The 25,284-nt window shown below is 42.8% G+C and overlaps 1 protein-coding gene across 2 annotated transcripts in view; it reads right to left on the bottom strand.

The window, feature by feature from the left end:
• The window catches only part of DNAH9 (dynein axonemal heavy chain 9), a 370,372-nt gene that overhangs the window by 12,943 nt on the left and 332,145 nt on the right, over positions 1-25,284 (bottom strand). For both annotated transcript variants that reach the window (XR_009211125.1, XM_032140114.2), the window contains 2 exons: positions 22,855-23,037; positions 2,400-2,789 (listed from right to left, as the gene is read on the bottom strand). Coding sequence is in view for 1 of the 2 variants with exons in the window: in XM_032140114.2 (XP_031996005.1) it covers positions 2,400-2,789; positions 22,855-23,037 (573 nt within the window). In the remaining variant the exon portion in view is untranslated. The remainder of the gene's footprint in view (positions 1-2,399; positions 2,790-22,854; positions 23,038-25,284) is intronic.

Genomic DNA, 25,284 nt, shown 5'->3' with positions numbered 1-25,284 from the left:
CTCATCATCACTGGCCATCAGAGAAATGCAAATCAAAACCACAGTGAGATACCATCTCACACCAGTTAGAATGGCCATCATTAAAAAATCATGAAACAACAGGTGCTGGAGAGGATGTGGAGAAATAGGAACACTTATACACTGTTGGTGGGACTGTAAACTAGTTCAACCATTGTGGAAGTCAGTGTGGCGATTCCTCAGGGATCTGAAACTAGAAATACCATTTGACCCAGCCATCCCATTACTGGGTATATACCCAAAGGACTATAAATCATGCTGCTATAAAGACACATGCACACGTATGTTTGTTGCGGCACTATTCACAATAGCAAAGACTTGGAACCAACCCAAATGTCCAATAACGATAGACAATAGTATTAAGAAAATGTGGCACATATACACCATGGAATACTATGCAGCCATAAAAAATGATGAGTTCATGTCCTTTGTAGGGACATGGATGAAACTGGAAAACATCATTCTCAGTAAACTATCGCAAGGACAAAAAACCAAACACCGCATGTTCTCACTCATAGGTGGGAATTGAACAATGAGAACTCATGGACACAGGAAGGGGAACATCACACTCCGGGGACTGTTGTGGGTTGGGGGGAGGGGGGAGGGACAGCATTAGGAGATATACCTAATGCTAAATGATGAGTTAATGGGTGCAGCAAACCAACACAGCACATGGATACATATGTAACAAACTTGCACATTGTGCACATGTACCCTAAAACCTAAAGTATAATAATAAAGAAAAAAAAAAGAGGAAAAAAAAATAAAAAAATTTCAACCCTTAGATACAGGGGGTACATGTGCAGATTTGTTACATGGGAATATTGTATGATGCTGAGGTTTGGAGTATGGATCCCCTCATCTAGTTAGTGAGCATAGTACCGGATAGTTAGTTTTTATTAACCCCCACCCCTCCCTCCACCCTCTAATAATCCAGTGTCTATTGTTCCCATATTTGTGCCCATCTATGTGGTCGTCGTCCTCTTTTTTTTTTTTTTTGAGACGGAGTTTTGCTCTTGTTGCCCAGGCTGGAATGCAATGGTGCGATCTCAGCTCACTGCAACCTCCACCTCCTGGGTTCAAGCGATTCTCCTGCTTCAGCCTCCCGAGTAGCTGGGATAACAGGCATGCACCACCACGCCCAGCTAATTTTGTATTTTTAGTAGAGATGGTGTTTCTCCATGTTGGTCAGGCTGGTCTCAAACTCCTGACCTCAGATGATCTGCCCGCCTCGGCCTCCCGAAGTGCTGGGATTACAGGTGTGAGCCACTGCGCCAGACCTGTGTAGTCTTATAAGGGCACTGATCATTGGATTTAAGGTTCATGATAATCCAGTATGACCTCATCTTAACTAATTACATCTGCAAAGACCTTATTTCTAAATACTCATTCTGGGGTTATGCCTGGACATGAATTTCTGGGGGTACTACTTAACCAAGTAAATCTCTATTTGCATTTTCACATGGCCTCCTGGGATCTTCTGGATCTTCTAACAGTTTTGCCCCATTAGCTTTATATTAACTGCTAAGAGTTTAGTGTCACCTGTCAAGTGGGATATTTGACTAGGGACTCTTTCCAGATTATAGGTACAACAAGTGTACACTTCTAGAGTTATCCATTCTGGTTGATTTCATTCATCCCAGCCATCTGTGCTTGTTTGTGTTTCTTACCGGTGACAAAACATCTTCTCCAATCTCATATGACTCACGTTTTTATTAGCCTTTGATGAGGAATCCTTTCAAAATGCCACTTTAAGTGATATCTACTGGCTCCTCTTTGCCGACGTAGGACAACATAAAAGGCAGAAGATTCTTGCCCTTTGAGAGCTCATGAATGAGGAAAGTGGACCAAGGAGGTGAGGCAGGAGAATTGCTTGAGCTCAGGAGGCAGAGGTTGCAGTGAGCCGAGATCATACCACTGCACTCCAGCCTGGGTGACAGACACATGGCAGCAGCAGCAGCAGAGATAGCTGACTCCAACATTTTTTGAGCACTGCCTATGTGCCAGGCCCTGTTCAAGTGTCTTACATATTAGCTCGTTTAATTTTTACAATGATGCTCTTCTCCCATCTAACAGGTGAGGTCTGGAAAGGTGAAACTATATCTAAGGTTAGAGTTAATAAATGGTAGTGCTGGGATTCAGATCCAGCCAGTCTGGTTCCAAAGCCCTTGCTATTAACCTCTCCACTCTACTGCCTCTGCAAAGCTTATGCTCTTTGCACCACCCCTGGCTATATAAAAATAGCTTGATGGCCTCAAGGAAAGAAAGGTTATCTAGAGAAAAAGATTCAGGAATATCTCTTTTAGTAGTCACACCATAGGAAGCAATGTGTATTTAATCAGCCCCCAGAAAGATGCCCTTTGGTTCATCCCAAGCTTTACCTGTGTGTCCCAGCAGGCACCTTCCATGAAGAGGCCATGGATGTAGGCCCCTTCCCGAGGAGGACTCCTAAACTCTTCTCTGTTCTTCTTCGTCACGTCACATTGCAGGGCCATCTGGTCCAGTGGCCACTCATTCTTGCGAGCTGTGGACTGCATGATGGCAGTCAGAAATGACTGGGGGTTGAAGAAGCCTGTCAGCCACACAGTGGAGGGCATTGTAAAGTCACCCGTCCAAGCCTCTAGCTCCTTGATTCTGTTGAGGAGGTCTGGAAACCAGGCTGCCAGGCCTGCTGTGGATGGGTAGGCTCGTCTAGCCCAGGACTCTGGCACCATATCGAAGTACAGGGCATTCTGTAAGTTCTCCATGTGGCTGGTCATAGTCAGCTCCCCCTGAAGATAAAGAATGGGAGGGGGAAAGCATGAGAAGGTGGGAAGTCCCTGAAAACAACTGGCCTCAGTGACCCCTGGCTCATGGCACCCAGGCAGACAAGAGTTATCCATCCTTGTTCATGTCATTTGAACGTGACTCCAGGGGTAGGTGACACAATGACTGTCCTGTCTAGTACTTGCTTTGGAAGGTTTATCTCACAGAAGCTGGTCCTTGAAAACCCTCCCTGCTCTGATGTCAGAGTCTCAACTGTCTACTGACAGTGTTTCAAAAGACACAACTGCTTCCCACTGCAGACCTTCAACCACCTGGGGGTTCAGTGCCATGTGACCCTACCCTAAAGCTTAAATTCCATGACTCTCCTGCATGCAGCTTAGAAACCCAAGAAGCCAGCGCCTACAAAGATCTATTTCCCCCAAATCAGGGATTTCCTTCAGAAATCAAGCTATCGGATATGTAATCAACTTTAAGGGACACTCTCTCAACAGGTAGATAGCATTTGTAAAGAAAGGTTTACGCTGAACACCATCTTTATTTTTATTTTTGGAGACGGAGTCTCTGTCACCCAGGCTGGAGTGCAGTGGTGCAATCTCTGCTCACAACCTCTGCCTCCCACGTTCATGTGATTCTTCTGCCTCAGCCTCTTGAGTAGCTGGGATTACAGGCACCTGCCACCATGACCAGCTAATTTTTGCATTTTTACTAGAGACAGGGTTTCACCATGTTGGCCTGGCTGGTCTTGAACTCCTGACCTCAAGTGATCAGCCCGCCTCAGCCTCCCAAAGTGCTGGGATTACAGGTGTGAGCCACCGTGCCCAGCCTGAACACCATCTTTAAAGCAAACTTTGTAACTTTGGCTCTCCCAATGATCTGTGGCAATTTCTTGAAGACCCCATTTCTATTGTTGTGGTTTCTGTAACAGGTGTTAGGGCACCTGACAACGTTTGGCTGTCTCATCAAGGGCAGACTGCTAAAATGTAAGATGTTCTCACCTCCATAGGGCCTGGAATCTCCTGGCCTGTGGGACAGGAGACTGGCACATGGAATTCTAGGTCTAACTCTTTCTCTCAACTTTTGGAATTCTTTTTTTTTTTTTTTGGAGATGGCGTCTTGCTTTGTCACCTAGGCTGGAGTGCAGGGGCGTAATCTCAGCTCACTGCAACCTCCGCCTCCCAGGTTCAAGCGATTCTCCTGCCTCAGCTTCCTGAGTAGCTGGGATTACAGGTGTCTGCCACCACGCCCAGCTAATTTTTGTATTTTTAGTAGAGATGGGGTTTCGCCATGTTGGCCAGGCTGGTCTTGAACTCCTGACCCTGACCTCAGGTGATCTGCCCACCTTGATCTCCGGAACTGCTGGGATTACAGGCATGAGCCACTGCGCCCAGCCACTTTTGGAATTCTTTTTTTTTTTTTTTTTTTTTTAAGATAAAGATGCTTTTTTTTCCATGCGATCATGCTACTGCATGATCTCAGCTCACTGCAACCTCCGCCTCCCAAGCTCAAGCAATTCTCCTGCCTCAGCCTCCCAAGTAGCTGGGATTACAGGCGCCCACTACCACACCCGGCTAATTTTTGTATTTTTAGTAGAGACGGGGTTTCACCATGTTGGCCAGGCTGGTCTCGAATTCCTGACCTCAGGTGATCCACCTGCCTTGGCTTCCCAAAGTGCTGGGATTACAGGCGTGAGCCACCGCACCTGGCTCACTTTTGGAATTCTTAAAAACAGTTAAGCATACCTACCTTAAGATGAACATATTTCAGTCTCCTAAGTGACAGCCAGAGGCTCCTGATTTATAAGAAATAAACTAAACTGGTAACTTCTTTATGAACTTCCCACATGGAGTGTAATTATTACGAATTCACTTTCTAGACTGTAGTGTCTGGTGGCCGGACTACTTTAAGACATAAAAACCTCAATGTTTTAAAGAAAAGACAAATATCCCTAATCAGACCAGCGACAGATGGACCAGCCTGAATGAGTACAGTGTGAATTACAAACGTTTTCCCCCAAGTAACAGGACTTTATTACAGGGATAGAAAATAGATTTCATTCCATGTATCTATCCAGATGTTTTGAGGTGGATGACCAGAGCAGGGTGTTGTGATGAATCTGAGGCCACATCAAGGCTCAATGGGACATAAAAGAGCCCTGTATGTGCCACCAAAATTTATCACTTTCAACCAAACCCGAATTTGATGAGCAAGTTTCTTCTGGTAGATTTCCCTAAGGATGTGCTGAAATGAATATCATTATTAGGTTAAAATAGAAAAAAACTGTTTCCTTTGTTTGGAATCTCTGCTTTAGTGTACACAGGCTTCTGAGAAACGGGTTTAATATGCTGCTTATATCTCTGAGCCCAAATCAAGCTTCTGAGACAATACAGTCTTCCTCATATCTGTAGTTATGTGATAATTCATTGCTACATGCAATGTATAGCTTATGTAATAATTGTTTCCCTTTAAATAGCCGATTATTTAATAAAATAACATTAAGTATAAAGATTAAATTTAGTGCAAAGGACAAAATAAATTATCAAAGAAGACAATTCCCTTTGTTTTATGAGATCCCATCTGTGTAGCCATGTCTTCCCTTACCGCATTATCAAGGACATTCATGGCAATGAAGAACAAAAGTGATGAGGGTGGAAAACCTTGCCTTTTCCCCAAACTTAGAAAGCAGGCAGTCCCTCACAATTAAATATGTTTTCTTTGGATATCCTTTAAGTTGACATTTCCTTTGATTTCTGTTTTTTTTTTATATATTTTAAAATGAAGATTGGGTGTTAAATTTTGTCAAACGCCTTTTCTGCATTTATGAAGATGATCATATGATTTTTAAATTTAGCACATTAATATGGTAAACTTCACTGACTGATTTTTGAATCTTAAAACTAATCTTATATTCCTAGGATTACCGCATTTAGCCATGATATATTATCTTTTTCTTATATTGTGTGATTTGATTTGTTAACATTTTGCTAAGGAATTTTGCATTTGTGTTTATGAGGAAAGCTGATCTGTCATTTGCTCATAATGTATTTGGTGTCACGTTAATTCTGTTTTCATAAGATGTGTTGAGAAGTTTTCTCTATGCCTTTTCTTAATATACTTTTTTTTTTTTTAGGACAGTTTTAGTTTCACAGCAAATTGAGCAGAAAGTACAGAGATTCCCCTTATATCTTCTGCCTCCACACATGCACAGTCTCCGCCACTATCAACATTCCCCACCAGAGCGGTACATTTGTTACAAGTGATAAACCTGCATTCACCTCATTATCACTCAGAGTCCATAGTTTACCATAGGGTTTGCCCTTTGTGTTGTACATTCTATGTGTTTGGACAAATTTATAATGACATGTATCTACCACTATAGTATCATATTGTATCATTATAGTGTAATGACACGTATCCACCATTATAGTATCATATATCATTGCATTATAATTGTATGTATCCACCATTACAGTATGGTACAAACATAGTATCATGTTGTATCATTATAGTATATGACAAGTATCCACCATTATAGTATCATATTCATCATTATTGTTTAGTGTCCTAAAATTTTTCCGTGCTTGACCTACTCATGCCATCCTCACTCAACTCTGGGCAACCAGTGTTTTTACTGCCTCCATTGTTTTACCTTTTTCAGAATGTCACATAGTTAGAATAATACAGTATGTAGCCTTTTCATACTGGCATCTTTCACTTAGTAATATGTGTTTAAGTTCCCTCTGTTTCTTTTCATGGCTTGATAGCTGATTTTTTTTAAAGCATTGAATAATATCCACTGTCTGGATGTACTGCAGTTTATTTACCTACTGAAGTACATCTTGGTTGCTTCCAAGTTTTGGCAGTTATGAATAATGCTGTTATAAACATCTGCAGGTTTTGTATGGTGATTTAAAAAACTTAACAATTTTGAGATAATTATAGGTATATTTATAGTTGTAAGGAATAATACAGACAGATCTTGTGTACCCTTTACCTGGTTTCCCCTTGGTAACAGCTTGCAAAACTATAGTACAATATCACAACCAAGATATTGACATTGATACAGTCAAGACACAAAACATTTCCATCATGATAAGGAATCCTGTTTTTTCTGTGGTGTATGGCTGAAGTAGCATGCTTATTGTCTAAAAGTTTTCTGTCTTGCTAGGCTGTCTCTTTGCTGGTTCATCTCTTTCTGCTGAAGAGAACAGTTTTGTTGTTGTTGTTGTTGTTTTGTCTGCATCCACTGGCATTTCTGGCTTGCTGGCTTTTTTTTCTCCCATTCTGAGGTCTATGAGGCATAAAGAAAATCCAAGAAACTCACTATCATTTCCTTTCTTGGGTCCTGAGGTTCCTAGATAGTCTTCATTCCTCTCTACATGTTTCTGAGTCTTATGTTTCTTCTATATAAAATGGCCATGGTTTTTATTTATACCTAGCAGGAGGAATAGGGAAACATAAGTCTATCCCTCTTCCTGGAAGTAGGAGAGTTTATGTAAAATTGGTATTATTTCATCCTTAAATGTTTGTAGAATTTACCAAGGATACTTTGTGGATCAGGGGTTTTCTTTGTGGGAAATTTTAAATCATGAATTCAATTTTTTAAACACATACGGGCTATTTAGGTTATACATTTTACTTGGGTGAGCTTTGATGGAGTCTCATAGGGAATTGGTTCACTTCATTTAAGTGGTTTAATTTGATTGCAGAAAATTATTCATATTATTCGCTTATAATGCTTTTAATGTCTATAGGATTTATGATGATATCTCCCCTTCCATTCTGATTTTTTCAAGTTTTTGTTTTTTCTTTTTTTCTTATAAATTCAGGTAAATGTTTATTAATTTTATTCATTTTTAAAAGAACCAGCTTTTGGTTTCATAAAGTTTTATAATTTTTTTGTTTTCACTTTCATTAATTCTGCTCTTTATTATTTCCTTCCTTTTGTTTACTTTGGGTTTGTTTTGCCATTTTTTTTCTAGTTTCTTAAGGTGCAGCTTAGATAATTGACTTGGGAACTTTTTTCACTGCTGATATTGGCATCTCATGCTACACATTTCTGTCTAAGTTCTGCTTTAATTACACGTTACCAATTTTATATTTTTTATTTTAATTTTATTCAATATAGTTAGAATTATTTAGAGATGTGCTATTTAATTTCCGAATACTTTTGGGTTTTCTGATATATTTCTGTTGTTGATTTTTAGTTCAATTACGCTAGGGTCAGTTAATATACTGTGTATGATTTTAATCCTCTCATATTGCTTTATGACATAAAATATAGTTGATTTTGGTGAGTGTTCTGTGTACTCTTGAAAAGTATGTGTATTCTGCCATTGTTGGAGTGTCTGTGAAATTGGTTAAGTTGGTTGATAATTTTGCCAAGTCTTTTTTATCCTAACTAGTTTTCTGTCTACTTGTTCTACTAACTATTGAGAGAGGAGTTTTGAAACCAACTATAATTGTGGATTTGTTTATTTCTCCTTTTGATTCTATCATTTTTTTGCTTTATGTATTTTGACGCTTTGTTATGAGGTGCCTATACACTTAGGATTGTTATATCCTCTTGACAAATTGAGTTATTATATAATACTCCTCTTCATCCATGGTAATATTGCTTATTTAAAAATATAGTTTGATTTTTATATAGCCTCTACAACTTTGTTTTGATTAGTGGTTTTATATTTTTTCTCATCTTTTTCTTCTAACCCGTGTTTAGTTGGATACGTAAAGTTTTTTTGTCCTTTGTTTTGGTAATCAGCTGTGCTGAAAGAGTTAAGGGGCAAGCTTGAGACTGCTGTCCTTAGAAATGCCTGCTAGCAAGGTTGGCCTGTGGCTGGCATCTAGAAACTTAGCTCCTCGTTAGCGGTTAATAGAAAAGGGTGGTTGACTGTATCCAGACTGTGCAAACAATTTGGTTTACACTGAATACCTACTTCCCACTTGGAAGCATGGAATTTTGGAATGTACTAGACAGAGGGTGCCTACGTGACCAGCTCCTAACAAAATCTTTGGGTACTGGGGTCTCTAATGGAATTCCCTGGGCAGAAATGTTACACAAATGTTACTCCATTTCCAGTGCTGGAGAAAGGATGCACTCTATGTGATCCTTCATGAGAGGGAGGCAGCATATGGAAACCTGTACATAGATTTCTCCTGACTCCACCTATGTCTTTTTCTCTTATGATCTGGCTATGTGTGTATTCTTACTACAGCACCATAATAAATTTTAGCCATATGTATTAATACAATCATATGCTGAAACTCATGAATCCTTCTAGCAAATCTCCAAATGTACGGTTGGTCTGGAGACAGGACTCCTGACATGACAGGACTCCTGACATAACAGCATATAGCTAGGTCTTGCTTTTTAAAAATCGGATCTGGCAGTTCTAATCAGTACCCTGGGCACTTAAGCCATTTATATTTAATGTAGTTACCAATACAGTAACTACAATAATTATAGATTATTTATTTTTTGGCTGCTCTAGGGCAAGAATTCACAAACCTTTTTTTTTTTTCCTGTAAAGTGTCAAATAGTAAATAAATATTACAGGCTTTGTGGGCTACATGATCTCTGCTGACACTACTCAATTCTGCTATTGTAGCACAAAAATAGCCATAGACAATGTATAAATGAATGATTGTGGCTGTCTTCCAATGTTTACTTGCCAAAGCAGGTTGTGGGCTGGATTTGGCCTGTTGGCCAATAGTTTGCTGAATGCTACTGTAGGATTTACAATACATATCTCTAACTCATCACATCCTAACTTCAAAATTATACCACTCCACATATGGTGTAAGAATCATATACAATATGCTTCTATTTCTCTCCTCTCATTTTTCATGCTGTTGTTGGCATACATTTTGGTTTTACATATGCTTAAAGCCCACAGTAAATTTTTATTGTTTTTGTTTTAAACAGTCTATTTTTTTAAAAAAAGATTTTGGATGAGTAAAGATGTCTTTCATATTACTCACATATTTACCATCTGTGGAGACCATTATTTCTTTGTTTAGATCCAAATTTCCATATGATATCATTTTCTTTCTTTCTAAGAAATTTCTTTCTTTCTTTTTTTTTTGAGACAGAGTCTTGCTCTGTTACCCAGGCTGGAGTGCAGTGGCGCAATCTCAGCTTACCACAACCTCCGCCTCCCGGGTTCTAAGAAATTTCTTTAACATTTCTTGTCTCACAGGCTTGTTGGCTATGAATTATTTCAGTTGTCTGAAAACATCTTTACTTAGTTTTCTTTTTTTAAAGCTATTTTTTCCTGGGCAAAGAATTCTAAGTTTACAGTTTTTTTTCTTTTAGTACTTTAATGACAGTTCTCCACTTTCTTCTGGCTTGCACAGCTTCTGACAAGAAGTCTGCCATCATTCTTTTCTTTGATCCTTTAAATCTAATTTTTATTTTTCTCCTCTTGCTGCTTTTAAAATTTTTCTTTATCCCTGGGTTTCAGCAGTTTTATTATGAGGTGTATTTACAATGTTTTCATTAGGCTTATTCTGCATGGGGCTTGTTGAGCTTCTTGTACCTACAGGTTTTGTGGTTTTCATCAAATTTGCAAAACTGTGGCCCTTATTTCTTCAAATAGTTTTTTTGGCCCCCCCTTCCCCATCACCAACCCCATCCTTTTGGGACACCAATTACATGTATGTTAGACCACTTGATATTATCCTACAGGACCTAGTGATTTGTTTACTTTTTTCAGTTTTTTCATCATTCTAGGTATTTTTATTGCTGTGTATTCATGGTTACTGATCTTTTCTCCTGCAGTGCCTACTCAGCTGTGAATCCTCCAAAGTTCATTTTTTCATATCAATATTGTATTTTTCATCTCTATAAATTCCATTTGGGTCTTTTAATAAATATCTTACATGTTTTACATTATCATACTCTTGTTTTCTTCTAGCTTCTTGAATATATGCTGCAAACTTATAATAGTTGTTTTAACATCTTTGTCTTCCATTGTCTCTGTCATTTCTGGCTTCATTTCAATTGATCACATTTTTTTCTTTTTTGAGATGGAGTCTCTCTCTGTTGCCCAGGCTGGAGTGCAGTGGCGATCTCCACTCACTGCAAGCTCTACAGGCGCCTGCCACCACGCCTGGCTAATGTTTTGTATTTTTAGTAGAGACGGGGTTTCGCCATGTTAGCCAGGATGGTCTTGATCTCCTGACCTCGTGATCCGCCTGCCTCAGCCTCCCAAAGAGCTGGGATTACAGGCGTGAGCCACCGCGCACGGCCCATGTATTCCTACTTCTTTACGTGGCTGTAATTTGTTTACTCTGTGTCAGGCACTATGAATTTTACATTATTGAGTGCTGAATTTTGTCATACTCCTTTAAACAGTGGTGGAATTTATTTTTAGCCTGCACTTAATTTACTTGAAATCAATGGATCTGTTGGTGGCTTGCATTTAAGTTTGTTAGCGGGGGGTCAGACCAGCTTTTAGTCTAGGTTCAATGCAGCCCCATTACTAAGCTGATACACTTCTGGGAATTCTCCCTGACACCTCCTATTTTTTGAGTTATTTCTACTCTGGCTAACAGGAACACAAACTATTCCCAGCGCTTTGTGAACTCTGAGAATTGTTCTCTGTAGTTTTTTCTGGTGGTTCCTTCTCAGCCATGGGTAGTTTCCTCTCACTCATGTGCAGAGCCAAAGTCTCAAGGGGATTCCTTCTGTGGATCTCTGGAGCTCTTTCTCTGTGCAGCTCCCCACCTTAGGTACTGTACTCCGCAAATTCTACGTCTTTCCAATTCAGCAAGACTGTGGGGCTGTTCTGGGTTCCTGAACTGTAACCTGTAGCTTGTGCAATGAAGGGCTCACATTTCTTATTTCCTTTCTCTCAAGTATCATAGTCTTATTCTGCCTGTTGTTTAATATCTGAAAACTGATATTTTTCATAGCTTGTCTAATTTTCTAGCAGTTTAAGGTGTAAAGGTAAATCTGGCTTGTTGGTCATAAGCAGAAGGCCACATGAGTTACTTTTAAGCATTGTTTCAATAACAATTTTCAGAGATTGCTACCACAATTATAAATTTTCCTTTAAAGTTTTTACCTTTCTCTGTTTAGGCCAAAAAAACCTCTAAGTATGTAAAAGGAATTATTCAAAAACTGAAAAATCGCCATGAATAATCAATTCTACTAACTTTTAGTGGACTGATTATAGTGTATGTGTGTGTAATTTTCCAAATCCCTGATTTATAAAAAGGAAGCCCATTGAATCCTTTTCAGGCTACAGACTATCTGCATTGGTAGGCAAACAAATTATTTTCAACAGAAAGACATATCCTGAGGAGTGAACCAATGTAGTTGACCTCCCTCCCTTTACTCAGACCCATGGTAAACAGAGAGAGAGAGAGCTATACCAGACTTTTTTCCTCCAGAAATGTACAGCAATTAGGAGAGTCTTTGCTTGAGGAGTTTCCAGTTTAGCTGAGGAAGCAGGGTTTGTATTCATGGAAAAGGCTTGGGTGATAACTTAATAGCAATTATAAAGAAATGCAGGCATAAGTGCATATTAACCCAGGAATAATGCTGGATCTATGTACTGCAGAGGTACAGAAGATGTAAGTAAACACAGTCAAGTTGGATCAGTCATGGAAAGGCTTAGATATGACACATTTGCAGGTGTGTTTTTAAGAAAGAGCCTTAGCCAGGGAAAGAAACTAGGGGATGGCTATTGCAGACACGTGCCAAGACAGCTTGGAGCCCGCACTGTGGCAGAGGCAGCAGTGGCTGAAGCACGTTGCCTCCCAGGGAGATAGGAGGCGCCCCAGATCAGTGGTTGTCGGCACTTCTTTTCTTTTTTTTTTTTGAGACGGAGTCTCGCTCTGTCGCCCAGGCTGGAGTGCAGTGGTACGATCTTGGCTCACTGCAAGCTCCGCCTCCCGGGCTCACGCCATTCTCCTGCCTCAGCCTCCCGAGTAGCTGGGACTACAGGCGCCTGCCACCACGCCCGGCTAATTTTTTATATTTTTAGTAGAGACGGGGTTTCACCGTGTTAGCCAGGATGGTCTCGATCTCCTGACCTCGTGATCCACCCGCCTCGGCCTCCCAAAGTGCTGGGATTACATGCGTGAGCCACCGCGCCTGGCCTTGTCAGCACTTCTTTTCTAACAGACATGATGGATTATGCCCATTAACAGGACATACTCCCAATGCCCAGTAGCTTTGATACCACTTCGTCCTATTTGTGAATGAGAATCAGAATCATGTGAGTGAGAGTGATAAGGAGGGGCAAAAGCAAGGTAAAACCACTGATGTCATAGGTTGATGCCCCTTGAGGCCTGAGCAGCACAAAAGTGCTGTGGGTTGGTGGCTGGTAGAAGCACTGAGTCTGGGTACAGGAGGCTCCAACGGTAAGTCAGGCTAATGCAGCAACTTCTCTGTGGGCAGCAGCTGCAGGGTGGACAGGTGAGAAAACCCCCTGCTATGGACTGGGCTGTGTCCCTGGCAAATTCATATGTTGAAGCCCCAACCCTCCATGTGACTGTATTGCAAATAGAGTCTTTAAGGAGGTAATTAAGGTTAAGTGACGTTATACGGATGAAGGACTAATCTGATAGGACTTTCGCCTTATGAGAAGCGGAAGAAATCTCTCAGTCTGTCTCCTACTTTCCCCGTTTCTTGCTCTGCCTCCCTGCCATTTGAGGACACAGAGAGGAGACACCTGTCCACAAGCCCAGAAGAGAGCCCTCACCAGAAACCAAATTTGCCAGTGCTTGATCTTAGACTTTCGGCCTCCAGAACTATGAGAAATAAATGTCTGTTGTTTAAGCCACATGGTCTATGGTATTTTGTTACAGCAGCCGTACCTGACTGATACAGCCCTGGAGAAAAGAACCAGGAGAGAGGTCAGTGGGAAAAGTGATTGCTGTGAATGGAAAAAAAAAATGGCCTTTAAGGGCTACAAGCCATTTTAGGAGAGAAGGGCTGAAATTCACCTTTAGGGGCAGGATGAAGTATTGTGCTTTATGGGGAAACTACCTGATATTCTCTTTAGCAAACACAGCTACAAGGCAAGTCCTTATCCATTGTCCTTGGCCTTACATTACAGGACCCAAATACATATATTTTAGGTTTACAGTGTCTCATACGATAGCCACTAGCCACATGTGGCTATTTAAATGCAAGTGAATTAAAATTATAAAATTACAAATTGAGAGCTGGGCACAGTGGCTCATGCCTATCATCTCAGCACTTTGGGAAGCCAAGGCAGGAGGATCACTTTGAGCCCAGGAGTATGAAACCAGCCTGGGAAACACAGTGAGGCCTGGTATCTACAAGAAAAAAAATAATTAGCTGGGTGTAATGGTACATGCCTGTAATCCCAGCTACTTGGACGGCTGAGGCACAAGAATTGCTTGAACCTAGAAGGTAGAGGTTGCAGTGAGCAAAGATCATGCCACTGAACTCCAGCCTGGGCAACAGAACAAGACTCTGTCAAAAAAAAAAAAGTAACATAGCTTTGGCAAAAACATACACAATAGTGTACATTACCAAACAGAAAACCTAGCCTTTTTGCCTAAAATACCATCATCCACCAGGGCTTCCTATGACAGTAAAGACATTCTGTATCTGTGCTAATAAGATCACATGTGGCTACTGAACACATGAAAGGTAACTAATGTGAAAAAGGAACTGAATTTTTAATTTTTTTTTTTTTTTTTTTTGAGATGGAGTTTTGCCCTGTCACCCAGGCTAGAGTGCAGTGGTGTGATCTCAGCTCACTGCAACCTCTGCCTTCCAGGGTCAAGCAATTCTCCTGCCTCAGCCTCCCGAGTAGCTGGGATTACAGGCAGCCACCACCAAGCCCGGCTAATTTTTGTATTTTTAGTAGAGGCGGGGTTTCACCATCTTGTCCAGGCTGGTCTTAAGCTCCTGACCTCGTAATCCACCCACCTTGGCCTCCCAAAATGCTGGGATTACAGGCGTGAGCCACCACACCCGGCCGAATTTTTAATTTTTTTTTTCCTCGAGATAGGGTCTCACTATGTTGCCCAGACTGGTCTACAGACTCCTGGCCTCAAGCAATCCTCCTGTCATAGCCACTATGCCCGGCTAATTTTTGTATTTCCAGTAGAGATGGGATTTTGCCATGTTGGCTAGGCTAGTCTCAAACTCCTGGCCTTAAGTGATCCACCCGCCTAGGCCTCCCAAAGTGCTAGGATTACAGGTGTAAGCCACCATGCCTGGCTTACGTTAAAAACTACAAATGCCAGTTTTAGTACAAATTTTTATGTGCATACAATAGCACTACTTGTTTGCCAACCTTTGGTTAAGAAGATGTGTCGAAAAGTCATGACTCACTTCAAAATTGAAATGAGTCCAACAGATATTTTTTAAAAAATACAGGCCATACTGTATTCATTTTTCCCTTTAGAATACAAATTTTAAGAAGTTTTCAATGGCCAATTAACTTCCATAGTTATAAAATGCCTTTACAAACAGTACAGCAAAATATAGTTCTACTAAATTTGCTTCTACACAAAATTGTTTGGGGTTGTATGAAATTTGGGTGCGTCTATGGGAAGATGCCGTACATGTGAATGTCGTCTGTCCTGTGAGTTGATAGGGGAATAAAGGCCCCATTCTGGAGTCACCCGATAACATGACTCAGCAGAGCTCCTAAGGTGTCAGGTTGTGGACTGCTGGCGGCACACTGGACTATGCAACGGAAATGTCCTGGTGTTTGGGATGTGCTTTGAGGACTGGGCCAGAGCGAGGCAGATACAGATGAACTCAGATGGAGCCCTGGACTCCGAAGTCCTTGTTTCTGGTCATTTCCCTGGGCTAAGTCAACAGCTCACTCTGTGTTACCATCCCTCACACAGAGATGTGCCGTTTCTGAAAACAGTGAAGGCATACGAACTGTTTCTATAAGTTTTGTTGTAAGAAGAGAGAATGTGCTTGAAAAAAGTTGAAAATAGCCAGGCACAGTGGCTCATGCCTGTTAATTCCAACACTTTGGGTCAAGGCAGGAGGATCGTTTGAGACCAGTAGTTGGAGACCAGCCTGGCAACATAGTGAGACCCCATCTCTACAAAAATAAAAATAAAAAGTTAGTCGGGTGTGGTTGTGTGCACCTGTAGTTCCAGCTACGCATGTGGCTGAGGTGGGAAAATCTCTTGAGCCGTGATCACACCACCACACTCCAGTCTGGGCAATAGAGAAAGACTCCATCTCTGAAAACAAAAAAAGTTTAAAATATATCCAATACAAAGGAGTTTTAGGGCAGTGAAACTACTTTTTATGATACTGTAATGGTGGGTACAAGTCATTATTTATTTGTCCAGACCCATAGAAAGTCTAACACTGAGAATGAACCCCAATGTAAACCATGAACCCTGGGTGATAATGATGTATGAGTATAGATTCATCAATTATAAGAAAAGTACCACTCTGGTGGGGAATTTGAGAGTTGAGGAGGGATAATTTGTCTCTGAGGGCAGCAGGTGTACGGGAAATCTCCATACCTTCTGTGCAATTTTGCTGTGAACTTAAAATTACTCTAAGATCTAATAAATTTTAAAATATATGCAATACTTAATTTTTAACACCCTTCAGAAATCTAACATCATTTTGAAAGCAGAGGAACATAATATGTGTAACTTGGCTTTCTTAAAAATTTCTCACATCTGCTTATAATAAGATTATAATGTATTCTGACAATAATTTTACACATACTAATTGAATGCGCAAGTGATGGAACTCTAAAGAATGTTCTGTCTCTCAGCTTGCCAGTGAAGCAGGGACAGCCCTGGAGAAGAGAACCAGGAGTCATTTAGGAAAAGAAGAAAATAAAAAATCATTGGCTGGGCATGGTGGCTCACGCCTGTAATCCCAGCACTTTGTGGTGGAGGTAGGTGATTCAGCTGAGGTTGGGAGTTCGAGACCAGCCTGACCAACATGGAGAAACCCCCTCTCTACTAAAATTACAAAATTAACCGGGCATGCTGGCGCATGCCTATAATCCCAGCTACTCAGGAGGCTGAGGCAGCAGAATTGCTTGAACCTGGGAGGTAGAGGTTGCGGTGAGCTGAGATTGCGCCATTGCTCTCCAGACTGGACAACAAGAGCGAAACTCCATCTCAAAAAAAAAAAAAAAAAAAATGTCTCAAGCTATACTGCAGCAAAGACACCTACGTTCATTCAACCAGTTTCCTAAACTCCTCTGGCCTGAATCCTGTTTAACAGCGATTAATATTCACACTTACTTGCTCACAGGTCGAGTCAACAAAAAGAAAACTTAAAACACTGGACGCTTTGCTCAAGAAAATGCTGCATTTCAGGGTCTACAAGGTGCTTCCTTGGTTTTGGCATTGCAGGGAAACTCTGGGAGAACTACAGCCTGGGTGGCCCCTTTTCAGGATAGGAGGGCTATCTGGCTGTGACCTTAACCCTTTCGTTCATCCCTATCAACAAATGCTTTCATAATCTTTCCTTGGCATAATACAGAGTGAAAACCTCATTTTTCCTGTAGGTCTTCGTTCTTTGAAGTCAGGGAGCCTGTTAAAAGCTTGGATTCATAGGCTGTAGTCCAAACTAAGGACTCATACCTCTGGGAATGAGGCCAGGAACCTCCATCTGCAAAGGGCGCCTCTGGTGTGTCTGAAGCAGCTGTTGCCCTGGGCTCACGGTCATGCAGCGGGCGTTCAGTCCACAGAGGGCCAGGGCACAGGGCAGCAGCACCCACGTCCTCCCTCCTGGAGGGGCTCCATGCTGTAACCTGTCCGGAGGCTTAGCTCTTCTCTGCTTTTTCTTCCCTATGAAGATGTTCTTGGCAAGGAGTTTTCATTTGTTTAAGACACTGGGAGCTGAGGACATGGGAAGAAGTGAAAGTGATAAGGGTCCCACTCCTTCCAGGCTGGCTTCCAGGCTGGGCTGGCAGCAGCCTTTCTATTCAGGTATTCTGGTAGAGTACTGGAGGGCCAAATGCATAGGGGCCAGGATAGCTGCCCAGTGGGTGGGGATGAAAGGGCCATAGCACGGCCCACCCTTCCAGACCTGAACTATTCAAGTCAACACACAGTACATCAGAATAAAGAGCCAGGGTAGGCTGGGCGCGGTGGCCCACACCTGTAATCCCAGCACGTTGGGAGGCCGAGGCGGGCGGATCACTTGAGGTCAGGAGTTGGAGACCAGCCTGGCCAACATGGTGAAACCTCATCTCTACTAAAAAATACAAAAATTAGCCGAGCATGGTGGTGGGCACCTGTAATCCCAGCTACTTGGGAGGCTGAGGCAGAATAGCGAATAGCTTGAACCCAGGAGGTGGAGGTTGCAGTGAGCCGAGGTCGTGCCACTGCACTCCAGCCTGGCAACAGAGCAAGACTCCGTCTCAAAATAAAAAAAAAAAAAAAAAAAAAAAAAAGAGCCAGATTAGATCCCCAGTCAGCAAGCCAGACTTTAAAACTTGAACAGCGTCACATCTTTAGAAACAGATTTTGTCAATCAGGAGGGGCAATCAACCACTGAAGCATAGAAAAAAAAGCCTGACGCCATCACACGTTTGAATGATAAAAATCAGTTCCTGGCCAGGCGCAGTGGCTCACACCTGTAATCCCAGCACTTTGGGAGGCTGAGGTGGGTGGATCACAAGGTCAGGAGTTTGAGACCAGCCTGGCCAATAAGGTGAATCCCCGTCTCTACTAAAAAAATACAAGAATTAGCTGGGCGTGGTGGCGGAAGCTGGGAGGCTGAGGCAGGAGAATCACTTGAACCCGGGAGGCGGAGGTTGCAGTGAGCCAAGATCGCACCACTGCACTCCAGCCTGGGTGACAGAGCAAGACTCTGTCTCCAAAAAAAAAAAAAGGAGAAAATTAGTTCCTAGCCTCTCCCAGATTCTGGGCTGGCCATAGCTCCATCTAATATATGCACTGCCTAAATGAAATAGAATGCAAACCACATATGAGAGCCACATAGGTAATTAAAAATTTTCTGGAATTCACATTTTAAAAGTAAAAAACCAAACAGGTGAATTTAACTTTTATTTAACTCAGTATATCTAAAATACCAAATATCATTTCAATGTATAATAAATATAAAATTACTAGACTATTTTATAGTTTTTGGTCTTATGGCTTTGAAATGTGGTGTGTAATGTAAGCTTATAGCACATCTCAATTTGGACTATCGCATTTCAAGGCTCAGTAGTCACCTGTCATTAATGGCTACTGTATTGGGTATTAAAAGTCTAAGAACTTGTCTTCTGTAGTTTTCCTACATAGGGAGATAATTTCTGGGCAGTCTGCTGTCAGTATATGGCCCTTTGAAAATTGTGCCTAGTTGTTATTGAAACAGAATAAATTGGCCACTGGGCATTTGGTACATCAGGCTTTTGTGAGTTTGGTTAGTGGGAATCAGTACCCCTTCCAGTCAGCTCTGGGATACTCACAGGACCTGGTTCCTCATCTTGTGAGGCTGAGAGACAGATGTCTAACTGTGGTGAATTCCCAAAAGAATTCCTCTCTATGGGAACATATTTGTGGCCAGCTGGCCTTCTCCAGATGATTCCTTCCTTTACCACTTTTGTGTGCTTGGAGCTCCCGTAGTCCTCAAGGCTTTCAGTGCCGTGCCTTTCAGTAGCTAATACTTTTTGGGTAGACATTATGGCCTCCCATCCAGCCAAATATGAAGTATGGTGAATAACGGTATCTTTATCATGAATGCTAACAGTGTTGACTTAATGACTTCAAAAATTAGACATTTTCTAACTTTGGTGCCCAATCCGGGCACAGCATTTGGGTTTGTCCAACTAATGTGTTGGATAACATGAGTTGCCCTATGTCTCCCTATGCTGAACCTGAAACAGTCCTGGAACTTTTTTATTTTATTTTTCTGGTTGCAAGCATTTGTTTTTCCTTTTTCAATTTTAAAATACTGTTACGTATTTAGCAGGTACAAGTGCAGATTTCTTTTTTTTTTTTTTTTTTTTTATGGAGTCTCGCTCTGTGGCCCAGGCTGGAGTGCAGTGGTGCAATCTCAGCTCACTGCAAGCTCCACCTCCCGGGTTCACACCATTCTCCTGCCTCAGCCTCCCAAGTAGCTGGGACTACAGGCGCCTGCCACCACGCCTGGCTAATTTTTTTGTATTTTTAGTAGAGAAAGGGTTTTACCATAATGGCCAGGCTGGTCTCAAACTCCTGACCTTGTGATCCACCCACCTCAGCCTCCCAAAGTGCTGGGATTACAGGCGTGAGCCACTGCGCCCAGCATAAAGTGATTGTTAAACTAAGAAAGTGAGGAAGGAAAACCTTAAGTAGAATTTCCTCTTCCCCTTCCCCCTGCCAGGTAAGCTGGTCAGCAAAGCCAAGCTGCCTTCCACCAGCATTCCGGGAAGAGATCGGAGCTGGCATTCCTCGCTGCTCCATCTTCCACCAGTGTTCTGGGAAGAGATCGGAGCTGACATTCCTCGCTGCTCCATCTGAGGGACTTGCCCCACTCGGGCCCTTCACCTGTCACTCACAGGCCAGGCCATCCTGCGAACCCCTCCTGCCAAGTCACCTGCTTTGCCTCTTTTCCCTGCTGTTCTCATTTCCGGCCAGCTCAGCCTTAGCCGTTCCCTAGACTTAAAACTCTCTTCTCTGAACTCTGCTGCCATCCCCTTTGCACCTTCATTTTGCCACAAATACCACTGTTTAACTTTTTTCTTCTGCCTCTTACCTTCATGCTGTGCTTCCCAAACTTGAGTCATCATAAGAATTTCCTGGCTGGTGATGAAACATTATGGATTTCCAGGACCCACCCCTAGAGATTGGTAGGACTGGAGCGTGGAGATGGGAACATGTGATAAAACTTCCGGAGAGTCTGAGGACCAGGCCAGCTTGGGGGACGGTCCTAAGGAGAGTCTGGGATTCATGACAGCAAGTTTGAATGGAGATTTCTCTGTTTATCTTCCATTTAGCAGTGGGACCAGTAGACAAAGGTCCTGGCTGCTTTGCTATCATTGTTTTGTCACCTTTTGGAAGTTCACCCTATCACTGTTGCTCACCTGAGTGGACCTGTAGCTGCAGCCAAACCATGTTAACTCTGAGAACAGACCGTGGGCTGCTCTGCTCTGTGCCTCTAGGAGCCCCTGCCTTTTGTGATCACCTGTCACAACCCTACCTTTCCTCCAGAACCCCCTCAATGCCACTTCTTCCCTGTGGCTTTCCTTGTCCCACACACAATACTTGTTTGTTCTTTCTTCTCCCGCGTCTCTCTGTGTGGCTCTTAATTAATTCCAGCCTGCTTTATATCAGTGTATGTGTTCGTTTCCCCACAAGGCTGTCCTTCTGCAAGGGAAGGCTCCCTTTCCAATCTCCTTTGCACCCTCCAGCAGGGAGTGCTGAAACTTGCCCAAGAGGCTCATCAATCAACATTGCTTGAATCAGACTGAAAGAAAAGGCAACTACCTCCCACACCCTGCATCTTTGCACAGGCAAGCTCTGAGATTCATGACACCAACTGCGGCAGAGGCTCTCGGAAGAAAAACGAGTGAATGAATTGGAAGTCGAATGGGTAAACAGGCTGCGCCACATTACCCAAGTTCCATAAGCCTTTAAAATGGCAGCAAACCTACTCAAGACAGTTACTAATATATACCTGCGTACCTCAGTAATGGAACTGCATTACATGACAGGCAAAGTTCTTATTTACTCTGTGGAATTCTGTACTTCATTTGATTACAATCTGGCACAGAATTTGGAAACATTACCAAACATTGTCCATCTTCAACATTCCCTTCCTGTCTCTCCTTCCTTATTTCCTTCTACCCATGTTAAGGTGGGGTGGAGGAAGGAGAAAGAACATTAAGAGATTAAGCAAACAAACAAAAAAAAACCTTAACCTAGATTTTTTTTGTTTGTTTGTTTGTTTTGAGACGGAGTCTCCCTCTGTCGCCCAGGCTGCAGTGCAGCGGCGCAATCTCGACTCACTGCAAGCTCCGCCTCCTGGGTTCACCCCATTCTCCTGCCTCAGCCTCCCCAGCAGCTGGGACTACAGGCGCCTGCCACCACGCCTGGTTAATTTCTGCATTTTTAGTATAAACGGGGTTTCACCGTGCTAGCCAGGGTGGTCTCGATCTCCTGACCTTGTGATCCGCCCGCCTTGGCCTCCCAAAGTGCTGGGATTACAGGCATGAGCCACCGCGCCTGGCCCTAACCTAGATTTTGCAGTCTGTTTCATCATCTATGTGACTCCGTGTGAAAAAACTCATACATGTTTTTCCTATCCACATGTGACCCTGGCTGTTTAACCCCAAGAGACAGACATGATGAAGGCACCAGCATGTTCCATACCTGGACTTCCAGGGCTTGTCTGAGTGTTCATTTATAATTCTTTTAATAAACAAGCCAATGTAGGCCGGGCGCGGTGGCTCACACCTATAATCCCAGCACTTTGGGAAGCTGAGGCGGGCAGATCATGAGGTCAAGAGATCAAGACCATCCTGGCTAACACAGTGAAACCCTGTCTCTCCTAAAAATACAAAAAAGTAGCCAGGCATGGTGGCGGACACCTGTAGTCCCAGCTACTCGGGAGGCTGAGGCAGGAGAATGGCATGAACCCGGGAGGCGAAGCTTGCAGTGAGCCGAGATCGCACCACTGCACTCCAGCCTGGGCGACAGAGCGAGACTGTCTCAAAAAACAAAACAAAACAAAACAAAAAAACCCCACAAGCCAGTGTAAATCGACAGCAGTCACTTTCCTCAGCTCCTCAAAGGCAGCAAGAGCTCCCATTTACCTGTCATCGTGGTGAACAGTAATTAACAGGCTCTGTGCTAGGCACTTTACATCGTCTCATGGTGAGGAAAGTAAACTTGTCTAAGTAACTGGTAGTAGAAATAGTAGACTCTTTCCTTGTTGACGAGAAATGTCAAAGATTGTATAACATCTTGGTCCTTGCAGACAACCTCATGGCCAGACTTTGGTTTCTGGGGAGTAATGCCTTTTGGGCACCTAGGATGCTGCAGGACAACTGCTCCCCAGCTTCCAAGTCCCCCAGTGCTCCTTCTTCCCCATAGGGGTCCAGCTGTGTCCCCTAGCAACATCCCCTCCATGCCTTACAAGACCGTGCTCACCTTTAAGCCGAGCTCCAGCTCCCTCAGCGAGCGCTGAATCTCTCTAGTGAGGATATTCATCCGGCCGCACTCCTGGAAGGCAACTACAATGTAAGGGGTGCGCTCCTCCACTTTGGCCATCAGTTCTGGGATGTTAAACTCGTCTGTCACCCGCTCCAAAATTTCTTCCAGAAGTGCCTTGACCTGCCCCACAGAAGGAAACACAGCGTTAAGAAAGGGCTCTATTCTCCAGAAGGAATCCATTTGCCTGCAGTGTGCGACTAGAGATGCCACTCACCCATCGTCTGCTGCCCCTCCACCCACTGACCTGGCCAAACTCTTGCCTGCTTGTCTAGGTCAACTAGGTCAGGGCTGAGGACTGACTGACCACAGTGGGACCTCTTAATAGGCTGGCCAAGTTCCTGGGACTTGCATGCCTAGCATAATAAGATGAACACAAACACCTCTCTAAGAATTTGGAGTTGAAAAACTCAGAGGCTGACCCAGTTAGCTATGGGAATCAAACTAGAAAGCCATAAGACAGACTTGGGACAAAAGGTGGCCCCTGTGGGCCGTGTGAAGCTGAAGTGATGAGCAGCAATGACAAATCTATCTATCTATATCCAGATACAGTATATCTATATACAGTTATATACAATATCTATCATCCATCTAATCTATCAATTATCTATCTATCTATCTATCTATCTATCTATCTATCTATCTATCTATCTATCTATCTATCATCTATCTATCTATGTATCCGGCCATCCACTCAGTTCTGAGTTTCTATGAGGCAACACTGCACTTTCTATCCTTGAGTTCTGGAAGAAACACCCTAATCTATCATGTCAACCTCCTGTTACACCCCACGATTCTTTTCCCCACACAACTGTCAGCTAATTAGATCAGGGGAGCTAGGACAAGTAGGGTCTCTGTCCTGGAAAATTGGAATTGAGGCTCAGAGACTCTGAGTTAATTTGGGGCAAGCACTTGGAGGTTGAGTCTGCCATTTTGGAATAAATGAGTAAGCCCAGGAGGTCTGTCAGCAGAGAAAGAAAAATGAAACAAGTGCAGACATAATAGACCACACAGCCAGCAGGTTGGGACAGAGGGAGAGAGGGGAAGGAGGGAGGGAGTGAGCGAGCACCGGCCCTTTCCGGAGTCCTGAGAGCTGAGCTCTAGGTGCCTGTGGTGGATATCTGTTGTTTTTGTCTGTTTATTGTCTCTCTTCCCTTCTAGGAACAATTCCCTATCTTGTTTGTGAAACTATGTCTTCCCCATTGTTTTATGTTTATGTTTAGTCACTGGGCCCAGTTTCCCCTGAATCAATTAGGCCAATCAGATGATGTTTCCCAGGAGCACAACGATTTGAATCTCAAGCCTGTAATCCAAGGAACCACTGGCAGGATGGAGGTGCCTGGAAAGGACGGTCTACCCTTCTTTTACCTGGGACTCTAGAGCCATGGTGATTTTTATCTGTTCTTAGCTTGACTCCCTTGACAGAGTGAGCTATTTCTTGCCTAGTTAAGCTCTGTTGGTGTCTATAGCTTGCAACCAAGGAGGCCTGACCGAGTTAATACAGTTCTGCCATGCATTACCCATGTGAACGTAAGCAAGTTACTTAGGCCTCAATTTTCTCCAACTGTAAACACTTCCAAGAGTGTCTTTTTCTCCCCTTGTCCCCTTTCCCAACTCCCAGAGTTGATGTGAAGATCAAATCAAGTGAGCTGATGAGTGTGGCAGTCTCTGAAAGGTATGAACAACTATATAAGTGTAAAGGATGATAAATATTCACCTTGCCTTGTATTGTTAACATACAATGCCATCTCCAGGAAAAGAGCTGATGTTAGAAAAAAAGAACGTAAAAACCAATCGCTCTGTCACAAATGGGTCTTTGGTGCTGTCATAGCAAAAACTGGAATCGGATTTTAATGGTACCTGAGAGCAGCTGCTGGGGTAGAAGACAAATGGCTAAAATTATAGATATATTTTTCTCTGGAGCAGAGCTTGAAAAAACAGCTCTATATCAGCGAGCTTCCATTTGGACATTATTCACAAAGAGACGAAAAGACCGTCTGGAGATATTGTTCCAAAATACATAGGATGTGGGGACACAGAGTTCTGTTTCATCTCTGATCAGGTTGTCAAGGGTGTAGGGGCCTGAGAAGGGAGAGGGCTGATAGGGAAGGGCCCAGGTCCACAGACGTATGTGGGGCCCTCTTTTGCTCAGGGAACCCAGAGACTCTTTCAGATAGGAGGAGCGGGTTCCAAGGGACGGAGTCCACCTTATTTCCACAGACAAACATTTCTGCTTTCTTCCTTTCTGGAAAAGTAATAAATGCTTATCAGAAAAATCTAAACATTTCTGATACACATGATATTAGAAGCAAAGTCCTCCCACAGTCTTAACTTTTCCCTCAGTGGGAGAAAAACACTGTTCAACTATTA

This window comes from Hylobates moloch, unplaced genomic scaffold, assembly GCF_009828535.3.
Source record: "Hylobates moloch isolate HMO894 unplaced genomic scaffold, HMol_V3 SCAFFOLD_19, whole genome shotgun sequence".
Classification (NCBI taxonomy): Eukaryota; Metazoa; Chordata; class Mammalia; order Primates; family Hylobatidae; genus Hylobates; species Hylobates moloch.
This window is presented reverse-complemented; position numbering and strand designations above follow the sequence as displayed.